The following is a 20,280-nucleotide window of genomic DNA, read 5'->3' as shown; positions in this document are numbered from 1 at the left end:
ACACTGATGAAATCAAAGAGAGGCACAAGTAATCAGAACCAGATTTATATATACTTTCTCCTTACAGTTGCAACTGATCCATACATTAATTATTTACATAATTCATTCTCATTTCGCTAACATTAGTACATCACAAAATCAAACTTATAGTCAGGGAACTGTTTCCTGTTGCAAGGCATTCTAGAAGAGAAACAGAGACTTAAGAGTCAAATTGTTCATTTAAAACAAACAATCAAGCCACCTAACAGTGTTGTCTTATGGAAATATGATGTTCTAGACCAGAATATATTCTCTCTCACTTAAGAGAAATCAACTGCATCAAAATGCTAGCACATGCAAAAAACCTCAGAACTGTACTTGGGCCCATCGGAGAAAGTAAAACTTTGTAAAAGCAGTTGTTTTGTGAAGACTATATGCAATCTGCTTGTTAATGAATAAAATGCATTATAATTGTACATGTATACAAAATACTAAAGGCTGCCGGTTTGGTTGTGTTTAGCATGCTGTGAAAAACTATATGCCTGCTATTTAAAGGGATGGATTGCAATAGATTTTTACTAAATGTTTAGGAGCACAATTACTCATGAACCTCTGTGTCAAGTAACAGTTGAATATCATCCCACTATCATCTCAGACTGCATTACGCAGCTTCGTCCCGTTGCATATGAGGACACCAGTGACCACAGTATCCCGGTAAAGAGAACAACATTTGTAGCAGTGTCGAGGGACACCACGAGTGGAGGCTGGACTGGAATCGCCGTCTGAGTGAAATAAAGAAAAGGGAGTAAAAGTACGTTTCCGTCTTGTTAAAAATTCGAGGATATTACCAGAACAATAACAGAGCAGATGTGTCACCTGACACACAACAGCTTCACAATTAGACTGAAGTTCACCAAACAAGTCGACGACACTCAAAAGGCAACCGTTCCTAGAAGCGCTTGACAGGCTGCTGATAAAACTTCTCTATGAACAATTATATATACATTTTGTTTTTTAAAGTTGCATCCGTTTGTCTTGCTCTTAAAGTGTGGTATTCAATTAATTATGAATTTGTATCTCAATGTGTGATCATACTCATTTTTAAAGGATTTCACAAGTGAAATAATTGTTTTTTTTTTTCCGAAAACTACGTGCAAAATGTGTGAATTTATAAGTAAACCGGTTTGTTTTTAAGAGTGTTTTTTTTATCATCTTTAATTATTTGACTTGGTATGCCCTTGTTTTTTTTCTTTCAGTAAGCGCTACACGGGATGCAGGAAGGGACAGAGAAACATGGAGTCAAAGGTGGAGGCTGTGATGACCGGCGTATACATCTTTGTCACTTATAAATGTACACACGCACACATATCTATACACCTCATTCCTCCATTGACTGAACCTCTTCTCCATTTGGGAAAAACAAAGCAAAACAAAAGGCAATCACTGGCCAGCACACAAGGAGTGAGAGGAAAACTATTAACCAATTGGAAGAGACAGAAACTCTGTCTGTCCTCTGTCAGTAGAATCTCCAGGTTTTCAGCTCTCCTTACATCTGTGCTCACTTGAGAGGAGTCCGGAGCTGCAGGTAAAGGGAAACCATCTAACCTTGCTGGCTTCGCACCCCTAGAGGGCACCCTAAGGCTGTGAGCTGCCCTGACTGTCCGGATCGGTGCCAGAAGAGCTGGTGTCCGAGTCAGAGTCGCCGTTGTTGTCCTCGGCCGGGCACTTTTCCCGTAATCGCCTCTGGATGGCTCGGAGACGGGTCAACAGACCCTGGTAGTCAAAACGACCTCTCTTCTCACCAAAAGGATCCTGCAAGAAATATTACAAAACATATACATTTGATGGAGAACAAAAATTTATGTAAAAAGCATTTAGGATATTAAATCAAACTAAGACACCAAGTACCAATAAGTCAAGTCAAATAAAAACTCTTCCTTTTGAATTTTTTTTATTCAAAGAATTGTGGAAAAAGTAAGAAGAAATGTTTCTTGGGCACCAAATCAACATATTAGATTGATTTCTGAAGGATCATGGGACACTGAAGACTGGAGGAATGTCGACAGAAAATTCTGCTTCGTCCTCACAGGAACACAAAGTTAAATAGAAAACAGTTGTTTTCATTTGTAATAATATTTCTGTTTTTACTGCATTTTAAAATAAGTGCAGTCTGGGTGAAAAAACAGAAATTCTTTAAACCTTCTCTATAATTAATATTATATCAATAGGTACAAAATATATAATCTCAAATACAATCACAGTTTAAACAACAGCTCCACTTAACTTTGTGCGACATGACTACAAAATGCCTGAATGCTGATTCATAGCGTGACTTGAGGACAATAACAACTCTGGAAATCCCACAGAAATGTCTGCTGGCGGATAGGAGCGCTGAGTGATTCAGCTCAGCTCTGTACTGGGAGGTGTTCGATTCTTTGTTCCTGCTGGTCTCCTGTAAATGCTGACGTGGATGACTCACCGCAGCGAATAGGAATGTTTGTAATGCTACAATGCTAAATGTTTGCATAAGGTTATATTTCTAATGTTAATCTAATGACAATCGAAATGACACATCACAGGGTTTCTGCAGGATTGTTAAGCTCAAATTTAAGACCTGCACAAATAAAATTAATACCATATGAGGGGGGTTGGGCAATGTCTACAGTACCATATTAAACTGTAAAATGCATAATTTACAGTTCAGATACAAGTTTTCACAAAAACAAAACATTTTATAAAATGCTTATACTTTAAGAAGTATTAATTAGTACATTAATTTTAACAATTATTATTGATAAAATATTATATAAATTAAATAATTTTTTTGTCTATATCGCATACCCCGAATTTATCTCGATTATCTTCTGGGATTTAATCGATAATGGTAATTAGATAATATATTAAAGTGTTACTGTGCTGATATCTCATCTCTACATACCTGCAAACTCAGAAGGACTGAAAAAGGTGACAGATTTTGATTGACAAAAAAATTGTCAATATATTAAATGCTGGGCTCCTTTTTTATGATCATAAATGTTTGTTAAGGCCAACTCCCACTGCATTAGTCAACGTTAAATGATCCGCCAGAGTCTTGTTTCATTACGTGTTCGTTTTCATTTCGCTCATTTCTTATAACAAGATATACATAAAAAAATCAGATAATGTTAATTTTGAAAGCAAATTTTGATTTAGTTTTAGTCATAGTCTTTTGACTAAAATGCCATTTAGTTTTAGCCATATTTTAGTCATCTGAATTGTTTTAGTTTTAGTCTAGTTTTAGTCGTTGAAATACAATAAGATTTTATTTTATTTAATCAAATAAAATATAATGGGTTTAGTTAAATTGTAATGCATTAATTTATAAGGTCTCTAAAATGTCCAAACCCATATACTCCCGGATAAAACATCTATTAACCTGTTAATATTATTGATTTTAAAGATTGAACATGCAATACAGATACAGATTTAACTACTTGTGACTTATCTTAAAATTAAATAAAACCACTTTTCTGTTGGTAGAACAGTCTTTTTTCAATTAATGATATATGCATTCTTTATAACTACTTGCATACATCATTCTTTATTCTTTCAAGCAGACATATTTAAAAGAATAAAATATAATTAATCCAAGTGAATGCTTTTCTTTTTCTTTTGTTGCTTGATCAATATTAAGGACACAGACCACATTAGGTTTATTACCCACTGTCATTTTTCGGATCATCTATGAGCTATGACGCGGTTCTTTTACTGTCTATGTCTAGAAGTACAGTCGTGGCCAAAAGTATTGAGAATTACATAAATATTAGTTTTCAAAAAGTTTGCTGCTAAACTGCTTTTAGATCCTTGTTTCAGTTGTTTCTGTGATGTACTGAAATATAATTACAAGCACTTCATACGTTTCAAAAGCTTTTATCGACAATTACATGACATTTATGCAAAGAGTCAGTATTTGCAGTGTTGGCCCTTCTTTTTCAGGACCTCTGCAATTCGACTGAGCATGCTCTCAATCAACTTCTGGGCCAAATCCTGACTGATAGCAACCCATTCTTTCACAATCACTTCTTGGAGTTTGTCAGAATTAGTGGGTTTTTGTTTGTCCACCAGCCTCTTGAGGATTGACCACAAGTTCTCAATGGGATTAAGATCTGGGGAGTTTCCTGGCCATGGACCCAAAATTTCTACATTCTGGTCCCTGAGCCACTTAGTTATCACTTTTGCCTTATGGCACGGTGCTCCATCGTGCTGGAAAATGCATTGTTCTTCACCAAACTGTTGTTGGATTGTTGGAAGAAGTTGCTGTTGGAGGGTGTTTTGGTACCATTCTTTATTCATGGCTGTGTTTTTGGGCAGAATTGTGAGTGAGCCCACTCCCTTGGATGAGAAGCAACCCCACACATGAATGGTGTCAGGATGCTTTACTGTTGGCATGACACAGGACTGATGGTAGCGCTCACCTTTTCTTCTCCGGACAAGCCTTTTTCCAGATGCCCCAAACAATCGGAAAGGGGCTTCATCAGAGAATCAGACCTCAGCAGTCCATTCACTATACTTTCTGCAGAAGATCAATCTGTCCCTGATGTTTTTTTTGGAGAGAAGTGGCTTCTTTGCTGCCCTTCTTGACACCAGGCCATCTTCCAGAAGTCTTGGCCTCACTGTGCGTACAGATGCGCTCACACCTGCCTGCTGCCATTCCTGAGCAAGCTCTGCACTGGTGCCACTCCGATCCCGCAGCTGAATCCTCTTTAGGAGACGATCCTGGCGCTTGCTGGACTTTCTTGGACGCCCTGAAGCCTTCTTTACAAGAATTGAACATCTTTCCTTGAAGTTCTTGATTATCCTATAAATTGTTGATTTAGGTGCAATCTTAGTAGCCACAATATCCTTGCCTGTGAAGCCATTTTTATGCAACGCAATGATGGCTGCACGCGTTTCTTTGCAGGTCACCATGGTTAACAATGGAAGAAGAATGATTTCAAGCATCACCCTCCTTTTAACATGTCAAGTCTGCCATTCTAACCCAATCAGCCTGACATAATGATCTCCAGCCTTGTGCTCGTCAACATTCTCACCTGAGTTAACAAGACGATTACTGAAATGATCTCAGCAGGTTCTTTAATGACAGCAATGAAATGCAGTGGAAAGGTTTTTTTGGGATTAAGTTAATTTTCATGGCAAAGAAGGACTATGCAATTCATCTGATCACTCTTCATAACATTCTGGAGTATATGCAAATTGCTATTATAAAAACTTAAGCAGCAACTTTTCCAATTTCCAATATTTATGTAATTCTCAAAACTTTTGGCCACGACTGTAGGCGTGAATAGGCGCGAATTCATCCGAGCGAAAAGCTGCAGCCAGGGGCTTTTCAAAGAAGACGCTGCTGTTATCTTGACTGTGATTGGCCAAATGACTCGCGTGCTGTATCACCAAAGATGTTTGTGAAGAAGACCGCAGTAGGGAAGACCGCAGAAGACCCCCCTCCCCCGTCAAAAAATCTCTTCGGATCTACACGATTCACGTGGATGACATTTTCCCATTCAAAACGCCGATTTTCGCCGAAAAGCGACTAGTTTGCAGGTATGTCTCTAATTGTGCTAACAGCTGGCTCCTGAATTTTTTTGATATTCTTCATCTTCTGTGTGGTAAGTTCACAGCAATAATAGAAATTAATAATTTCCAACTAGTTTTATGGCCATCTTTACCTTTAAGCCATTTTTTTCTAAAAGTGTGCACCATCTTTGGAGTAAAAAATCATGCATTTGGGATTTCACCAAGCACATGAAATCAGTAATAACAAAATTGATCTTTGCAATGCAGAGGAAACCAGGAGGAGCGCCATTAACATGCAGTTACACACTGAACAAAACAACAGTTGTATTGAAAATGAAATCATAACGTTAGCCTTTTGAAGTTTAATCGTCACATTCAGCCATATCGCAATTCTGGTCTTTCCATCCCCAAATTTAAGACCTCTTGAAATCATAATTAAGACTTTCTTGTAAAATGTAAGACTTTTAAGGCCTTAAATTTGATACAACTAAATTTAAGACTTTTTTTTTTTTTTAGACTCGCGGAAACCCTGCATCATAAGACACGATGTGAACTGTAGCAAAGCATATTTGCAAACAGTCATTACCTGCATGTTCTGCCCTTGGAGATGCAGACGTTCTTTGCAGACCCCCTCATAGAAATCATAGTACTCCAGGAAGGATTTCTCCATCACGCTCCTAGAAACAGAAAAACATTGCTCTTATAAGGGTGTCCAGTGAATAGTAATTAACAATTAACTTTTTGAACATTAAAACTGAAACTCAAGTTTTCATTTAGCCGAAACTGAAAATTAAAAAAAAAAATCTATAAATTAATTCAATTTATTTAATAAGTCAATTAAAAAGTTACAAACATTCAAATAGTAGATAATGGAGTTTTTGTGTCAACTTTTTAATACCAGAATTTTGTTTCTATTTTCTTTGTTGTTGAAATATAAACATTAAACATATAAACAGAAACTTGTTTTCATGACAGATTTACTCAAAAATACATTAAAAATGAAGACAACAGGTTAAGTAAAAATATAATGAATATGTAATACACTGCATTTATTTATGAAAAATGCTCTAGAGTTATTTTTATCACTCACCACAAGGCCTCAGGACACGACACCTTGCCCTCTAGCATATCACACACTGCAACTCGCATGGTCTCGTGGCGGATACACTCGTTATAGTTTTTGCTGTCACCTGGATGCCTTTCCTATCAAAAAGATGACAGTGCAGAATAAACTATAGCGTTTACTGTGAACAAAATACATATCAGATTACAGGAGGACCACATAAAGGCCTTCTATACTAAGAATGCATTGCGGGAGCTGTAGTACCTGCTCAAAGCCTGGCTCATTATGGTAAGGGTTCTCTGTCATTAGGGACTGTATGGAGATGAGGACAGAGGAGATGCTCTGGGCAGGACTCCACGCTGGACCAGTCCAAGTGCTGGGGATAGAAAAAAAACAGCCATCAAAAACAGGATCTGAATAAAGGGGCAAGATGATAAAGCTAACTATAATGATAAACATATTATCATCATCGTTCTTTTGCTTAAAAACTCTGAAAATGATTTCAATGATACTGATCATGTGTCATTCGCATTATAGAAGTGGTGTGGACTAGAATAAGAATGAATCTTAAAACTTTATAGCTATTGTTTTTGTGTAAGAAGGCCTTAATTTAGGAAAAGCAGAACACAGAAAGCAATCATTCTTACCCAAGGATGCTGAGGCAAACTTTGCCGTTGCGGTAGAAGTTGGGGTTGAAACGAACCGTGTTGTGGCCGGTAGTGATCAGTTTGACACGTGGAGGGTGGATGGGATAGTCAGGGGGACAGCGGAACAGGAAGAGGAAGAAGCCTCCCTCGTAGGGTGTGTCGAAGGGGCCGGTGATGAGGGCGTGAATCTGTGGAGACACGAGAAGAAAGAGGGTTTATTCTAAGCCAATATAGAGAGAATGACCACAGACATTCACTCACTACAGCGATTTCAACTTCATGCATTTATTTGCTTAGTAACAATGTTAAAATCTTCAGTCACTTTTGATCAATTTCAAAATTTCAGGCTTGCTGAATAAAAAAGTATGAACTTCTTTCAAAACGATAATAAAAACCCCGGAATTTAGTAGTGTGTATGTTGAAATTAACATTAATCTAGAATGATAAATGCTGTAAAAGTACTGTTCATTTGTTAGTTCATGAAACGTAATACTGTAACTGTGCACGTGCAATTAATGCCTTCATCTTTTAGTAAGAACATAACAATAGAAGCAAGGAGAGAGGGAGCAGAGAACAGAACGAGGTTTATTTGAAATAATCAGCGTAATTGTGAGGAAGAAGTGTGCTGATGCCTACCTTGGTCATGTCATGAGGGTCAGGAACCACAAACATACCTGGAGGAGGTTCTTTATATATTGACATAATGTCTCTAAATGGAGGAAAGAAGAAAGGGGTGTGAGCAAAGAATCCTAAAAGCACAGAGACGTCACTAATATGAAGAAACATCAGTCGGATCAGGCACCATTTTTGTCCAAACACAAGTGTTGAACAAGTGTCAAAATCATCAGATCACTGAATGCCTGGATTAAAGAAACAAACATAACAGACTCATTGTAACAGAGTGTTTTTTTTGTGTCCACATCTCCATTATTAGTCCTCCGGGGACCTTTATCATTTCATCCCAAGGCCAAAGTTTCTGTCAAGTGACAATTCCTGAAAGTGGCAACATAGTGTCTTATAAATACAGTCGCCTATGACAGATTAATGTGCTTGCAACATTTGGCTGTAAAATGTTTCAGCATGCCAAGATTGAGATTGACTGGTTATTGGTTTGAGCAATATACATATATACACATATATACATAATATATATATATATATATATATTTTTTTACCTATATCAAATAATCTTTTCTACTTAATAATCTATTCTACTGATAAATGCCGTCATTTGTTGGGTTTCTAAAGAAATGTACCGACTAAACTACAAAATGAAATGGTTCCTTCAACAACAAAAAAAGTATAAATATTATTCATATAAATATATAATAATATTAAAAATGTTATGCACCAGGCATTAATTCTCAAAAAAAGAAATGCACACCTAAAATAAAATAAATCGGAATGAAGAACAACTTAGTATGAATAATACTAGTTTTTTAGTAATAAAAAATTGAGAGAGGTGGGGGGTAATTTTTGCATTAAATTAGTAGTTGTTTATTCAGTCTTCTGACACACATTGCCTACTTAAACATATGTTTGGGCTGGAAAGTAAATAAACAATGCAAATATCACGCAGATTAATTTAAAAAGTTGTCTTACATTTCCCAAAACAGATACAGACCTATATGACAGTCCAGCATTACCTTTTTATCCGAAGAATGCACTGCTGAGACGCCTTCTCGTTGTCCCAGTCGGTGCTTAAGGTGGGATCCCAGGAGGTGGCGTGTATTTGGGACAGGAGACCCGCTCCGGCCGGGAGTCCGGATCCGACACCGGGCTGCACGGACGGAGGAACGGCCATCACGGGCACCGCGTGGGTCAACACACCGAGCCCGCTCTCCACGGCCGGACTGATGGTGTGCGCGATCACGGCCAGGCCGGGCTCTGGTGAGGCCGATGAGTGCCCCGGGACAGAATTACCCAAACTCGAGGACACCTGCGCCCCGTGGAGCTGCGCCGTGACCCCGGAGCCGCCGGCCTCCTCCCCAGCGCTGTCCGCCATCGACGCTTGGAGCAAACCGTCGGATCCGCTCTCAGATCGATCGGTCTCTGGGGCAGTTTCTGTTTCTCCTCGCTCGGGGGGCAAGTGGAGGAGAGCAGGAAGAGAGAAATGACTCCAAAGTTACATATTCTACCTTTTCTCCTCTTACGACCTCAATTATAACAACCTATGTCGAAATCAACGCCGATGATTTTAACGTTGTATCCGAAGTAGCTGAGCTCAGAGGAGCACTTAACGTTCACATCTGTGAGTAAGTGAGTCTAAACGCAAGCAAACGTAGTTTCTCCTGCTTCGGCCTAATGTTGTTTTATTTCTCCGCACTTCCTCTTGGTTCAGAAGGAAACAGTGCCATCTAGCGGTGCACTCCTGGAGGAGGAGATTCAGGCTAAACCGGAGTCGTGATGGAGTCAAAAGATTCGTTCAGTATTATATTATTTTATCTGGTTATAACAAAACTCCGTGGAATGAGTTTTTAAACCACACGTCAACTGCTTAAACCTGGGGTTCAGTGAGTCGTATTTAACCGTTAAGTGTTTGATTCGTTAAAAAGAGATGGGAATCGTTTTTTTTTATCCGCTGAAATCGGATTACATTGGTCGCCCTTTGACTTTGATTCACTAAAACGAACCGATTCATAAGAGTCACTCGTTAGGGAATCAGACTACGTGCATGTTTTTGATTCACTTGAAAGGAGCACCGGTATTTGGTCGCTGATGCATGTTCAAGAACCGTCAATGTGAACCGTTTAGACGAAATCATTACGCCGTTTCCCAGCTTAAACAAAAAGGGAGTTTGCGCTTTACTTAAATACTGACAACCCACAATATATTTAGCAGGTGACCATGGCTACCGACATTTCTACAATTATTCCTCTAGAAACGAAACATGGATCTCCCTCAAACAATGCAAGGAGCTTTGAGAAATGTCTTATGGCAATTATACTTACTACGTTTTACTATGGTACAATAAATTATAGCATAGTAGTAACAATGTATATTACTTCAAATTAGCACACTTATAATTCTAGTAAACAAACACTCAATAAGTGAAGCTTGAAACTGAAAATCGGTTGAAGAGTCCAGTTTAAGCTATTTGTGGTGAAACAGACTGGAACAATGTGTAATACTGGTCACATTGCTCTGCAAGATGAACAAAGAGTGCATCTTTTATGAACCTTTTAGTAAATTTTTTCATCAAAAATAGTTGAAATCTTTACTCTGTGATTTGATCACGTATCTTTAAGTTGCTAAATACTTTAATTTGGATCTGTTAAAATGATAGTTCACACACAAAAAAAAAATTTTTGGGGTGAACTATCCCTTTAACAAACTAATGATGAACAATAGTTTATACTGGGTATATTGAAATGTGAACATGCAACAAATCACTCCAAGGAGTCTTGAGACATTTAGCCTGAGCGACTTTTGGACAACCTTTTAGAGACAGCATGGAGAGTTAAATTAATTTAAGTTATTTCATAAACATTCCCCCAATCCAATATTAGTTTTAAAAACACACCAGACCACTGTACCTTTCCAAGGCATCCTCAAAGCAGAAAAAAACGAGAGCAACAGCAAACAGATTTCAACCATTTATTCAGATGGTCTTATGAGAAGTGAGTTCTTACATAAAATTTTCAGATAGAGAAAACGGTACGGGGGAACATAAAAAGGGAGAGCTTCTCAGTTTTGTTGGAATGGCGGTGCCACGGCCTAATCTGTGTGTCCAGTCTCCAGATCAAGAGAGTCGAACCGCGAGAGAGGAGAAGACATCCAAATTACATGGCGAACAGGATGAGGAACGCCACCATCAGACAGAACAGACCCATGGCCTCAGACAAAGCAAAGCCCAAAATGGCATAGGAAAAGAGCTGCTGCTTCAGAGAGGGATTCCTGTAAATGCAGAAAGTGACTTAGGCACGAGCTAAATGTATAAGAAACAAATCGAGCTTAAGAGGCTGATTACCTGGCATAGCCAATAATGAGGCTGCCGAACACCGTCCCGATTCCTGCTCCTGATCCGGCCACACCGACCGTGGCAGCGCCAGCACCAATGAACTTGGCCGCGGTGTCGATATCTCTGGATACAGCGCTGGTCTGGATCCCCCGGGTTACATTAAAAAGGCTTGCTTCACTGACTGGCAACAGAGCGGCCTGAAAGACAGGGCAAGAAATTTAACTACATGCAAGAGAGGCTGTGAGTTACTCTGAGGAATCCATATGGAAGGCCCTTTTTATTCATCTTACCTGCTCCGTTCTCATCTCAGGTCTGCTGAACAGCACTGAAACAGGCCGGGCCAAAATCCTGGATCCTCCACGGAGCTGAGGGATGAAAAACAAAACACTCCGAATGAGAACTTTGGATAAAAGCACCTTCTAAATTCATAAGCGTAAATTTAAATACAAGCATTTAAAATGCATGATTATAAATGTGGTTAGAATATAGACAATTACTTCCAAGGATTAGTTAATTTCGTTGTTCAACATGGTTCATAATTTACCCCCATGTCACCCAAAATGTTCATGTCTTTCAATCTTCAGTTGAAAAGAAATTAAGGTTTTCTGCAAATTCGTGAATACATAATTTAAATTTCGCATGCTCTTAGGTCTAGTGTGACCATGGCTTAAGGGTCTAGTGAAACGATCGGTCATTATGAAAAAACAAAAAGTATATATACTTTGTAACTACACAGCTCGACTTCATGCATTACGTAGTCACATTGGAAAGGTCATGCATGATGCAGGTGGAAGTTAGGGATGGGCGTTTTCCGCAAATATCACATTCGAATATTTGAGCTCACAAAAACGAATATTCGTTCATTTAAATTAAGTTTAATGAGACGGACGTTATTTTTCAGCAACATTTATTGTTTCCGTAATTTTGAACAAGCTTACACACAATAAGCTTGAACATTACACATCGTGTTTTTAGCTGAAAACCTTTAACAATGCGTGCAAACAAACAAAAGTACAGATTAAAACAACAAAAAAAAAAAAAAAAGTGAAGAAAAAACGTAAAGCAGCATGCAGCAGTTAGGCTATTGTAGAACGTAGCTTACGCTTAACTTTGAAACTTTTAAACTGTCAACAAATCTTTTTTTCTATTGTTGTACATGTTCTTGTTAAGAAACACGGGCATGTAAACATGATCGGGGGAAAGTCGGCTCCTTCGTCTGTTTATAAGGCCGGCCACGGAGAAAACACGCTCTGACGCACAGACGTTGGGGGGATTCACAAATAACGGTGTGCTAAGCGAATAAGTTTGGTGAAGCGCTTCGTGTTTTCGTTTCACCACTGAATGGGATCCTCATCTGGTGGAATACATGGCTCCAGCAAGAACTGTTCCCACTCGTCTCGGCTGGACTCTCTGTAATCATCGCTGAAGAACTGGCTCAGCCTTTTCTGACGAGTGGGCATTGCATCCTCTTCATCGTTGGTGACGGCGGCTGCATCAGCACCACTCGCATCAAGGAAAATGTTCTGATAATGTTCAAAAAAAGTTTTTTTTTCTTATTTCTCCCATGTTTTCATCAAGCAACCGGAGATGTTTGTGCCGAGGGACTAGGGCGGACGCGAGAAGAGGAGTTTTCACTGCATTCTCCAAGTTAGCAGTGTTTATTCGTCGCTTGAGAGATGCTGCAACAGTGTTCTTGAATTCGGTCACTTTCTGTGATTCTCCACGGCATATTTGAAGTACTGTAGAAGACCGCAGTTCTTAGGGGACGTTCACATATCGCGTCTTTTGCGCGCTCAAGTTCGTTATTTGCAATGTAGGCGCGCGGTATGCGCGCTCATAATGGAAGCGACGCGGTGCGATGCGCCCGTTTTTTCCAGGCGCGTCCGCACCGCATCGAGTTAAAAACATCTCAACTTTTCAGAATGCCGCAAGCGCACCGCAGGTCATGTGACAAGAACTAAACATTCAGCTTCATCCTTTCCCGTAACAACGTTGAAAGCTCAGCCAAGATGAAGGAACAGCTGATCATAGCTGTATATGAATTGCCATTTTGAAATAAATTTAGTAGCAGAGCTACTGAAAGCGATTTTTGTGCTGCAAATCCATTTATCCTTTGCTGAAATTTCCACGTCTTCATGGAGAGAGCCACTTCTGCCCGAGCGCTTTGGAAAGAAGGAAAGGCTGCGCGCCTAGCGTTTTCTGCGCGTTTTTAGGCGCGATATGTGAACGGCCCCTTATGCATTCATTAATTATTTTTTGCTTGCATACATCTTCAAATATGTCGTGGAGAATCACAGAAAGTGACCAAATTAGGTTCTATTGTGAATTTTTTTTTTTTTATGCGAAATTCGAATATCATTTTTATTTATCGAATAATTAGAGCAGAACGAATATTCGACTATCCGTGCACACCCCTAGTGGAAGTACCGACCCAGTGTTTACCTAAAGCGAACATGCAAGGAAAGTCAAACGCCCCAGTGATGTTGGAGAAAATTAGATGATTTTTTCTTCAAAAACCTTAATTTCTTTTCAACTGAAGACAGACATGAACATCTTGGATGACATGGAGGTGAGTAAATTATCAGGAAATGTTTATTCTGGAAGTGAACTAATCCTTTAAGGTCATTTTCTGAGACAAGTCAATGGAGAGTGACTGGAGTGTATTTGGGCTTGAATACATACCACAGCAGGCGAGGTGACAAACTTCGCACACGTGTACATGCTTGAAGCCTGGGGAAAACAAAGACGTTACACAGGTGAGAGAGAAGCAAGAATGTCCAACACATTAAATTTAGTGTTCATCACGTGTCCTTAAATTATAGTCTATACACACATGACACAGACATGGGAAAGAGTCAAAAACAGGAAAGATCTGTGCCATCAAGAATTCAAGTTACAAATGAAGTGACTTCCAATTTAAGACCAAACCATTTCAGAGAAAGCTAATGAGATAAATAAGTGTTCCATAATTTCATAAGCACACAAACCAAAAGACCCCTAGTATGCACACAGAAGATAGGTTTAGATCTGCTTGGATAAGTGAACCTCCAACCAAAGGATGCAAGATCATCGCAGAGGTAATGTGTTGGATGCTTCAAGTACAATTATTCAAGTTTTTACCAACAATATGTATACAGTAGTCAACATTTGAATTGGATCAAAATCTTTTATCGAAGTTGTCCTAAAACCTAAATTGCGTTCTGGTTTTAGGACAACCTTGTTGAACTTTATCCACTTCAAATGTTGACTACTGTAGACTGGAGGAACAGTTTAACCATCTAATCTGAGGTTATTAGATTAAACCTGTTAAATCGTCCACATTGTGACACCAGAAGCAACTATGTCCACTCATGAATTCGTTGCTCAATTTACCGATTACTCAATCATTTCCCTCTCAAGCAAGTTTTTAATAACAATATGGGTTATATTACATAGGCTCTTCATAGTTACCTAGGTTGTCTATTTTGACTTCTCATTTCAGGTGACTGTATAGATGACCTTTTGAACAGCCTGAGAATAAGGCCCATGCTATTTGTTTCAAAATACATAATATAATAAAGGACGTTAATAATCTTGGCTAAAATTAAGTTTGTGTCTTAAGCTTGAGGTGTTGAACTTGCCCCCAAACTGCTCGCGAGGACAGGCTGGCAAGGTCACCGACAGCATTGACTGGTGCTTTATTGAAACCTAGACACATATAAACCGTCTTACAACATGAAACGGACATCATTTATAATTGCACGTCACGGTGATATTAAAACACTCGCAGTTGAGCGGTTTAGGTGCAGCGCGAGCTCTCAGGCTTCTGCGGGCCCAGCGTCACGAACAGTACGTGAATAAAACGTGCGTGCATTTAAAAAGCAATACAAATCTCTAAGATAAGGAGCATTTTTGTTATTTACTGTTTTGCACTTTGTGTCACGGTCCTAAGACGTGATCGCAAACGGATTCATTCATTCATTCATTCACATGAAATGACTTTGACAAGCGGCTAGCGGAGCTTTAGCAACGCGCTCCTCTGAATGCAACCTCTTAGCTGAGCCGACAACTCCAGCACACTTTCACAACATTAAAACAACAAACTAACAAAGGGTTCCCCATTATGTGTCTTCAGATGAATGCAGAGACTCACCTATTAGATACAGCACTAGAGGGCCGGGGTCGCAGTGATTCGCCTAGAGGCAACGAGTACGCCGTAAAACTGTCACCTTGTGATTTATAAGCTTCGGAACTACGTCCTCGTTTGTGATTGGGCAGAGGGTCACGTTCGCCTCCTCTGATTGGCTACAAGGCATGTCAATACATAAAACATACCCAATCATGTGCGTTGTCAAGAAGGCGGCCTCTCTTTGATTGGTTTAAATGATTTGAGGAAGAACACCTGGAAAGTCGGGAATCGCATCCCGTGTCCCCTGTTTCTATTGGATGCTCTGGGTGGAAATCCTGCCTTTGTAGATTTTAGAGGACAGGGTTACTGCCTATGGTTACTGCAGCTGAATTGCAATAGCTGCTGAATATCATTAGAGGGCGACCCGTGCTCTCTCATCTGAGTGAAATTGAGAGTAGGTGGCAGCGGATGTATTTTGGATAGACTAAAGCCCTATTCGGACGGGACTAGTTTTACAGGGGGTCGTTAGAGAAATATGTGTATCACAGACGTACTTGGTGATTTTAATCCCGTCCGAATCTGCCACTTCTGTTTTTTTCTCACACACCCTCTGTGATAATTCCAGAGCAAGTTACCTACGGGTTTTCAGCAAACTCAGTGATCCTCTGAGAAAACTAATCCCGTCCGAATGCGAATGTCTGTGATTGCCGGTTATATTTTATTTCACAACGCGTTTCCTTGTGTGTTTTGGCCAACGTGAATTACCGTAGATGCTCTTACCGCGCGCATGTTTGATATATTTGCTTACCGGCAAATAAATAATAAAAAATAATAAAATCAAGAGCAAGATCACGTAAACTGTTAATACCGGCTATTGTAATATCAGCATCAGGTAAGATTACTCACGTTCATTTATGCACTCAGTAACATAATGTTTTAATTACATATGTACCTTTATGAAAATTAAACATAAGGTAGGTTTAGCCTACTACTACTACACACACACACACAAAAGGAAACAAAGTTAAACTAAAGGAACCACACATTAACATGGTTTTGCTATACTAGCCATTTTGTTTAATAATACTAATGGAAATCATTCTGAATGAATGCAATGCACGCATACAGAGCGCGTGATCTCTGTGACGCCCAGATGCACAAAACAGACCCTCCCACCTCTGTAATAAACACGGAGATGTTAGTCCCGTCCGAATTGGCACATGAAAGTCACAGACGTCAGGTGGTAAGAATCTAAACTCAAACGTAGTTTAGAAAACTAGTCCCGTCCGAGCAGGGCTTAAGAAATACTTCGTGTTTTTGACTCCAATATCTTTGAAATGTCAGTAGGCTAGTCATTACAAAAGGCCATTCAGTTTGTAACTTAAAGAGTAACTAAACCCTAAACCAACTTTTTTTAGTTAATGATCTATAAGAATGGGGCTTTATTAGTGCTGTTCATTGATTCGAGTAACTTTTTTTGACATTTGAGTATAAAGTGTTTTAATTCTACAATATATGGTGTAAAAACGTCTGAGTGCTGCCCTCTTCAGGTTGAACGGTGGCTACTACAGTTGATTTTTCCTATTGGATGTTGCGGTGGCAAGTGACGTAGGCGGTGGCAAGTGACGTAGGCGGTGGCAGGTGACGTAAGCAGTTTCCAGCTCACCACGCCCCTTGGTACGAGCTACCACTCCCTTGGCAGTATAAAACCATCAAAATCACTGTAGTAAGTCAGGAGCTGGAATTGCGAGTATTGGTAACGACCAGGATAGACTATTATAGCATCTCTTTAGCATAGCAATTATATAGTAATTTAGATCTTCAAGTTAGCGTAGATTTATCTGTATTTAGTACAGTGGTCAGGATGGTACGGAGGTGTGTTGCTGTTTGCGACAGCACTGCTGGACAGCATAGTTTACAGGCAGACTTTAAAATTAGGAGCCAGTGGTTGCATGCACTTGGCCTGGAAGACCGCAAGTTCCCGCCTAGAGCTCGAGTGTGCAAACTGCATTTTACACGGGGTTGCTTCTCCAACGCAATGGAGGTGGAAATGGGCTTCTCCACACAGCTCGCGCTGAAAAGCGACGCGGTGAGGGAGTTAAGACCGCAGTTTGAGCCAGCGGCTCGAATTTATATGAACAGACACCTTGACACCCTCCACTTCAGGTAAAAGTGGGGGAGAAAAGTCCTCTACTTCAAATGATCGCTCTGTTGCAAAGCTACTTGCGTCACTACAGCCACTCTCCATTTTAGCGTCTCTGACAGCAGCTGTCAATCAATCTGTCACTGCGAGTCTCAGGATCACGCCGCACTCGCTCAGCCCCGCCCTCGTTTCATCCCCTCTATCTCCGCTGTGATCTGCCCACTTTTCAGCATTTTTCAAATATTGTCAGTGGGTGGAGTCAGGCTCTGAGCAGGGGTTTAGTTACACTTTAAGTACAATGTCATATTCATGGCACCCATTTAATTCTAAAGGAGGTTGGTGATCGTCATTGAAAAAGTATGAATATGTAAATTCAGATTTTTATGCGTATGTAATCTATAAAATATCCGCAAACTCTGTGCACATCCTCAAATTACGATCACTTCAGATTAAAGAAACACAGCAAGGAAGACAAGTTTAGAAGGCATATGCACATTTTACTACAAAATAATAAAATGTCATATGCTAACTTAATAAGAATTATTAGTTAATATATGCCTTGTGTTTTCATCATTTTCAGCAGCACATTCACATTGCTACTGGTCTCAAGGAAGGTGATACATTCATGCAGGTATAGGAACAATGCAGATTCATTTATAATATTGCTATCAGCTGGGTTTTTTTTTTTTTTTTGGTAATATTCCCATTAAGTTATAAAAACGTTATTTCTGACTGTTCTATAAAGTTTTTTTCTTGGTTATGCAAACATTAAGGAAACATTCCATTTAATAGTTTTGCAAACATTATGGAAATCTTACTTTTGAACGTTCTTTGAACATACTGAAACAAGTAGTTACATTAAACAAGTTTAACGAACATCCAAATAAAATGTTTCTGGAAGAAAAGAAAAGAAAAAAATCCACAATGTATAAATAAAATTTTTTGTGCTAATGTTTTGAGAGCTTTATTAAACCAGATAACTCTGAACGAACCTTGCCAGAGCATTAGCCAAAGTTTTGAGAATGTTCCCTGGTGATGGATGTATTATAAATAACTCTAACTTCTGACATCTGCAAAACATTTCAAAATAAAACAATGAATACTTGCATTTTAGCAGTATTCAGTCAAGAACTACTTAACTTGTAGAGGCTCCAATTATAAATTAATACATTTTATGTGTAATTTATATAGATATATTCGTTTACAAGAATGCATTCTCTTACAATTCACTGAGAAAGATTCAAATATAACCTGGTTTTGCTCCCTCAATGTACTATGCGTTCGTGTCTTATTCCATTCATGTGATGTGCAGTATATCTGACAGCTTCTTTTAGTGGTTGAGACTTGCATACCTTTGTCTGGTGTGATCTTCATCTTTCTCTGTTTAAGTTTAATTTGTACTCCCCAGTGTGTCTATATCATTTTAACTACATTTCTGAACAAGACCTTTTATGCATTATGGGCATGATAAATCAAATCGAAATCTTTCCTGTAAACCTCAAGTTGGAAAAGAAAACAAAAAATATTCTCCCTAACATTTTTCATCTGCTGCCTGAATGAAACCATGAAGCCCCAAAAGCTGAATTGTGATTTTTTTTTTTGGGAAAACTGCCTTCAGAAACATGTTTATGGTGCACAATAACAAGCTTTTGAACTGATTTATGATAATGAATGACTGACTGATGTGAATGGATATTTGATTTATAAGCCTATTTGATATCTAAATCATGAATGCATAGATATCCATGCACATATTTTGTGAATATAAAAATCTAATTTCCGTTTTACTGCTGTAACTCATTTCGCTTGGCAAGTTATACCATTTTTGTCTGATTTTCATAATATGCCTGTTTGTTTTTAAAATGTTAATAACCAAAATAGCCCTAGATAATACAATCTCACAGTGTAGCCCTTGTGTCACTGATTAAACAGTAAATGAAGCAGAACACATCCCTCAAGTAAATGTGTTTCACTGCACAATAATTCATCCAAAGCTTCCACAGATTTCTAGCATACTTTGAAGAAATTAGATACAGTCTGCAATTCATCAGAGGTGTACAGCGTGAGATAAAAGGAAAGATTCAAGTAGGATTTCGCCAGAGGTTTTAAACAGAAAGGGTTGTTTCATAAAAGCCTTAAATTTATGTGCACACAGAATCGAAACCCCTTTAATGTTGTAAATGAGTAATTCATGTTACCTGTTGAAATAAACTGGAAATTGGATTTGAAGCAGTATTTGTTGAGAAAAATGCTGCAGTTCTCCATGAAAGTATTTTCTGAATATTCCAGAAACAGACCCTTTCTAAGAGTTTCAGCAGGAGGTAGATTTGATAAGTTTTACAGATGACAGCGGCCATAAATTACGGGTCTTTACAAGATAAAGCTGGCGAGGTTTTCCACAAAGAGCCGCAGCTGAAGCATAGTTGTGGAGTTATGTCTAAGATCTGCCACTGGGCTCATTCAGAGTGACATCCATAGTAATTGTAATCACACACTTCACATATGTCAAGTGTTTTAACAAAGCAGTGAGTTTACCAATACACATTTCAGAAATGAAATAAGTATTTGCATGTGAAGAGGACCATGAACCTGTATTGGTTAATTTAAGAAACATGTGAATGCCTACATATGTTAAACCAACAAAATATATACTGAACTTATTATAGTTTGCAGGGGTTTTCAGATGCCAAAAAAACATAAATTATTTTCCTTTGCAAAGGATGCCCTTACTGTTACATATTTTCATGTATAAATATACTTACACATTTGATATTGTGAAGTTTTTTCCCCTAAATAAATATAACTGGCTTTAATGTTGTCATTACACAT

At 38.8% G+C, this 20,280-nt stretch overlaps 2 protein-coding genes across 2 annotated transcripts; both read right to left on the bottom strand.

Annotated features, from left to right (window-relative positions):
- Nucleotides 1-29: 29 nt before the first annotated feature.
- LOC132148940 (ubiquitin-conjugating enzyme E2 Z) lies at nucleotides 30-9,603 on the bottom strand. Its single transcript, XM_059557749.1, has 7 exons — nucleotides 8,886-9,603; nucleotides 7,876-7,948; nucleotides 7,240-7,427; nucleotides 6,857-6,968; nucleotides 6,620-6,732; nucleotides 6,116-6,206; nucleotides 30-1,791 (listed from the first exon to the last, which is right to left on the bottom strand). Exons 1-7 carry the CDS (start codon nucleotides 9,242-9,244, stop codon nucleotides 1,615-1,617), a joined length of 1,113 nt encoding a protein of 370 aa, XP_059413732.1. The 5' UTR covers nucleotides 9,245-9,603; the 3' UTR covers nucleotides 30-1,614.
- Nucleotides 9,604-10,822: 1,219 nt separating this feature from the next.
- LOC132148939 (ATP synthase F(0) complex subunit C2, mitochondrial-like) lies at nucleotides 10,823-15,443 on the bottom strand. Its single transcript, XM_059557748.1, has 5 exons — nucleotides 15,333-15,443; nucleotides 13,883-13,930; nucleotides 11,491-11,565; nucleotides 11,210-11,397; nucleotides 10,823-11,136 (listed from the first exon to the last, which is right to left on the bottom strand). Exons 2-5 carry the CDS (start codon nucleotides 13,919-13,921, stop codon nucleotides 11,022-11,024), a joined length of 417 nt encoding a protein of 138 aa, XP_059413731.1. The 5' UTR covers nucleotides 13,922-13,930; nucleotides 15,333-15,443; the 3' UTR covers nucleotides 10,823-11,021.
- Between the last annotated feature and the right edge of the window lie 4,837 nt (nucleotides 15,444-20,280).

The sequence above is a fragment of the Carassius carassius genome, chromosome 9, assembly GCF_963082965.1.
Source record: "Carassius carassius chromosome 9, fCarCar2.1, whole genome shotgun sequence".
NCBI lineage: Eukaryota > Metazoa > Chordata > Actinopteri > Cypriniformes > Cyprinidae > Carassius > Carassius carassius.
This window is presented reverse-complemented; position numbering and strand designations above follow the sequence as displayed.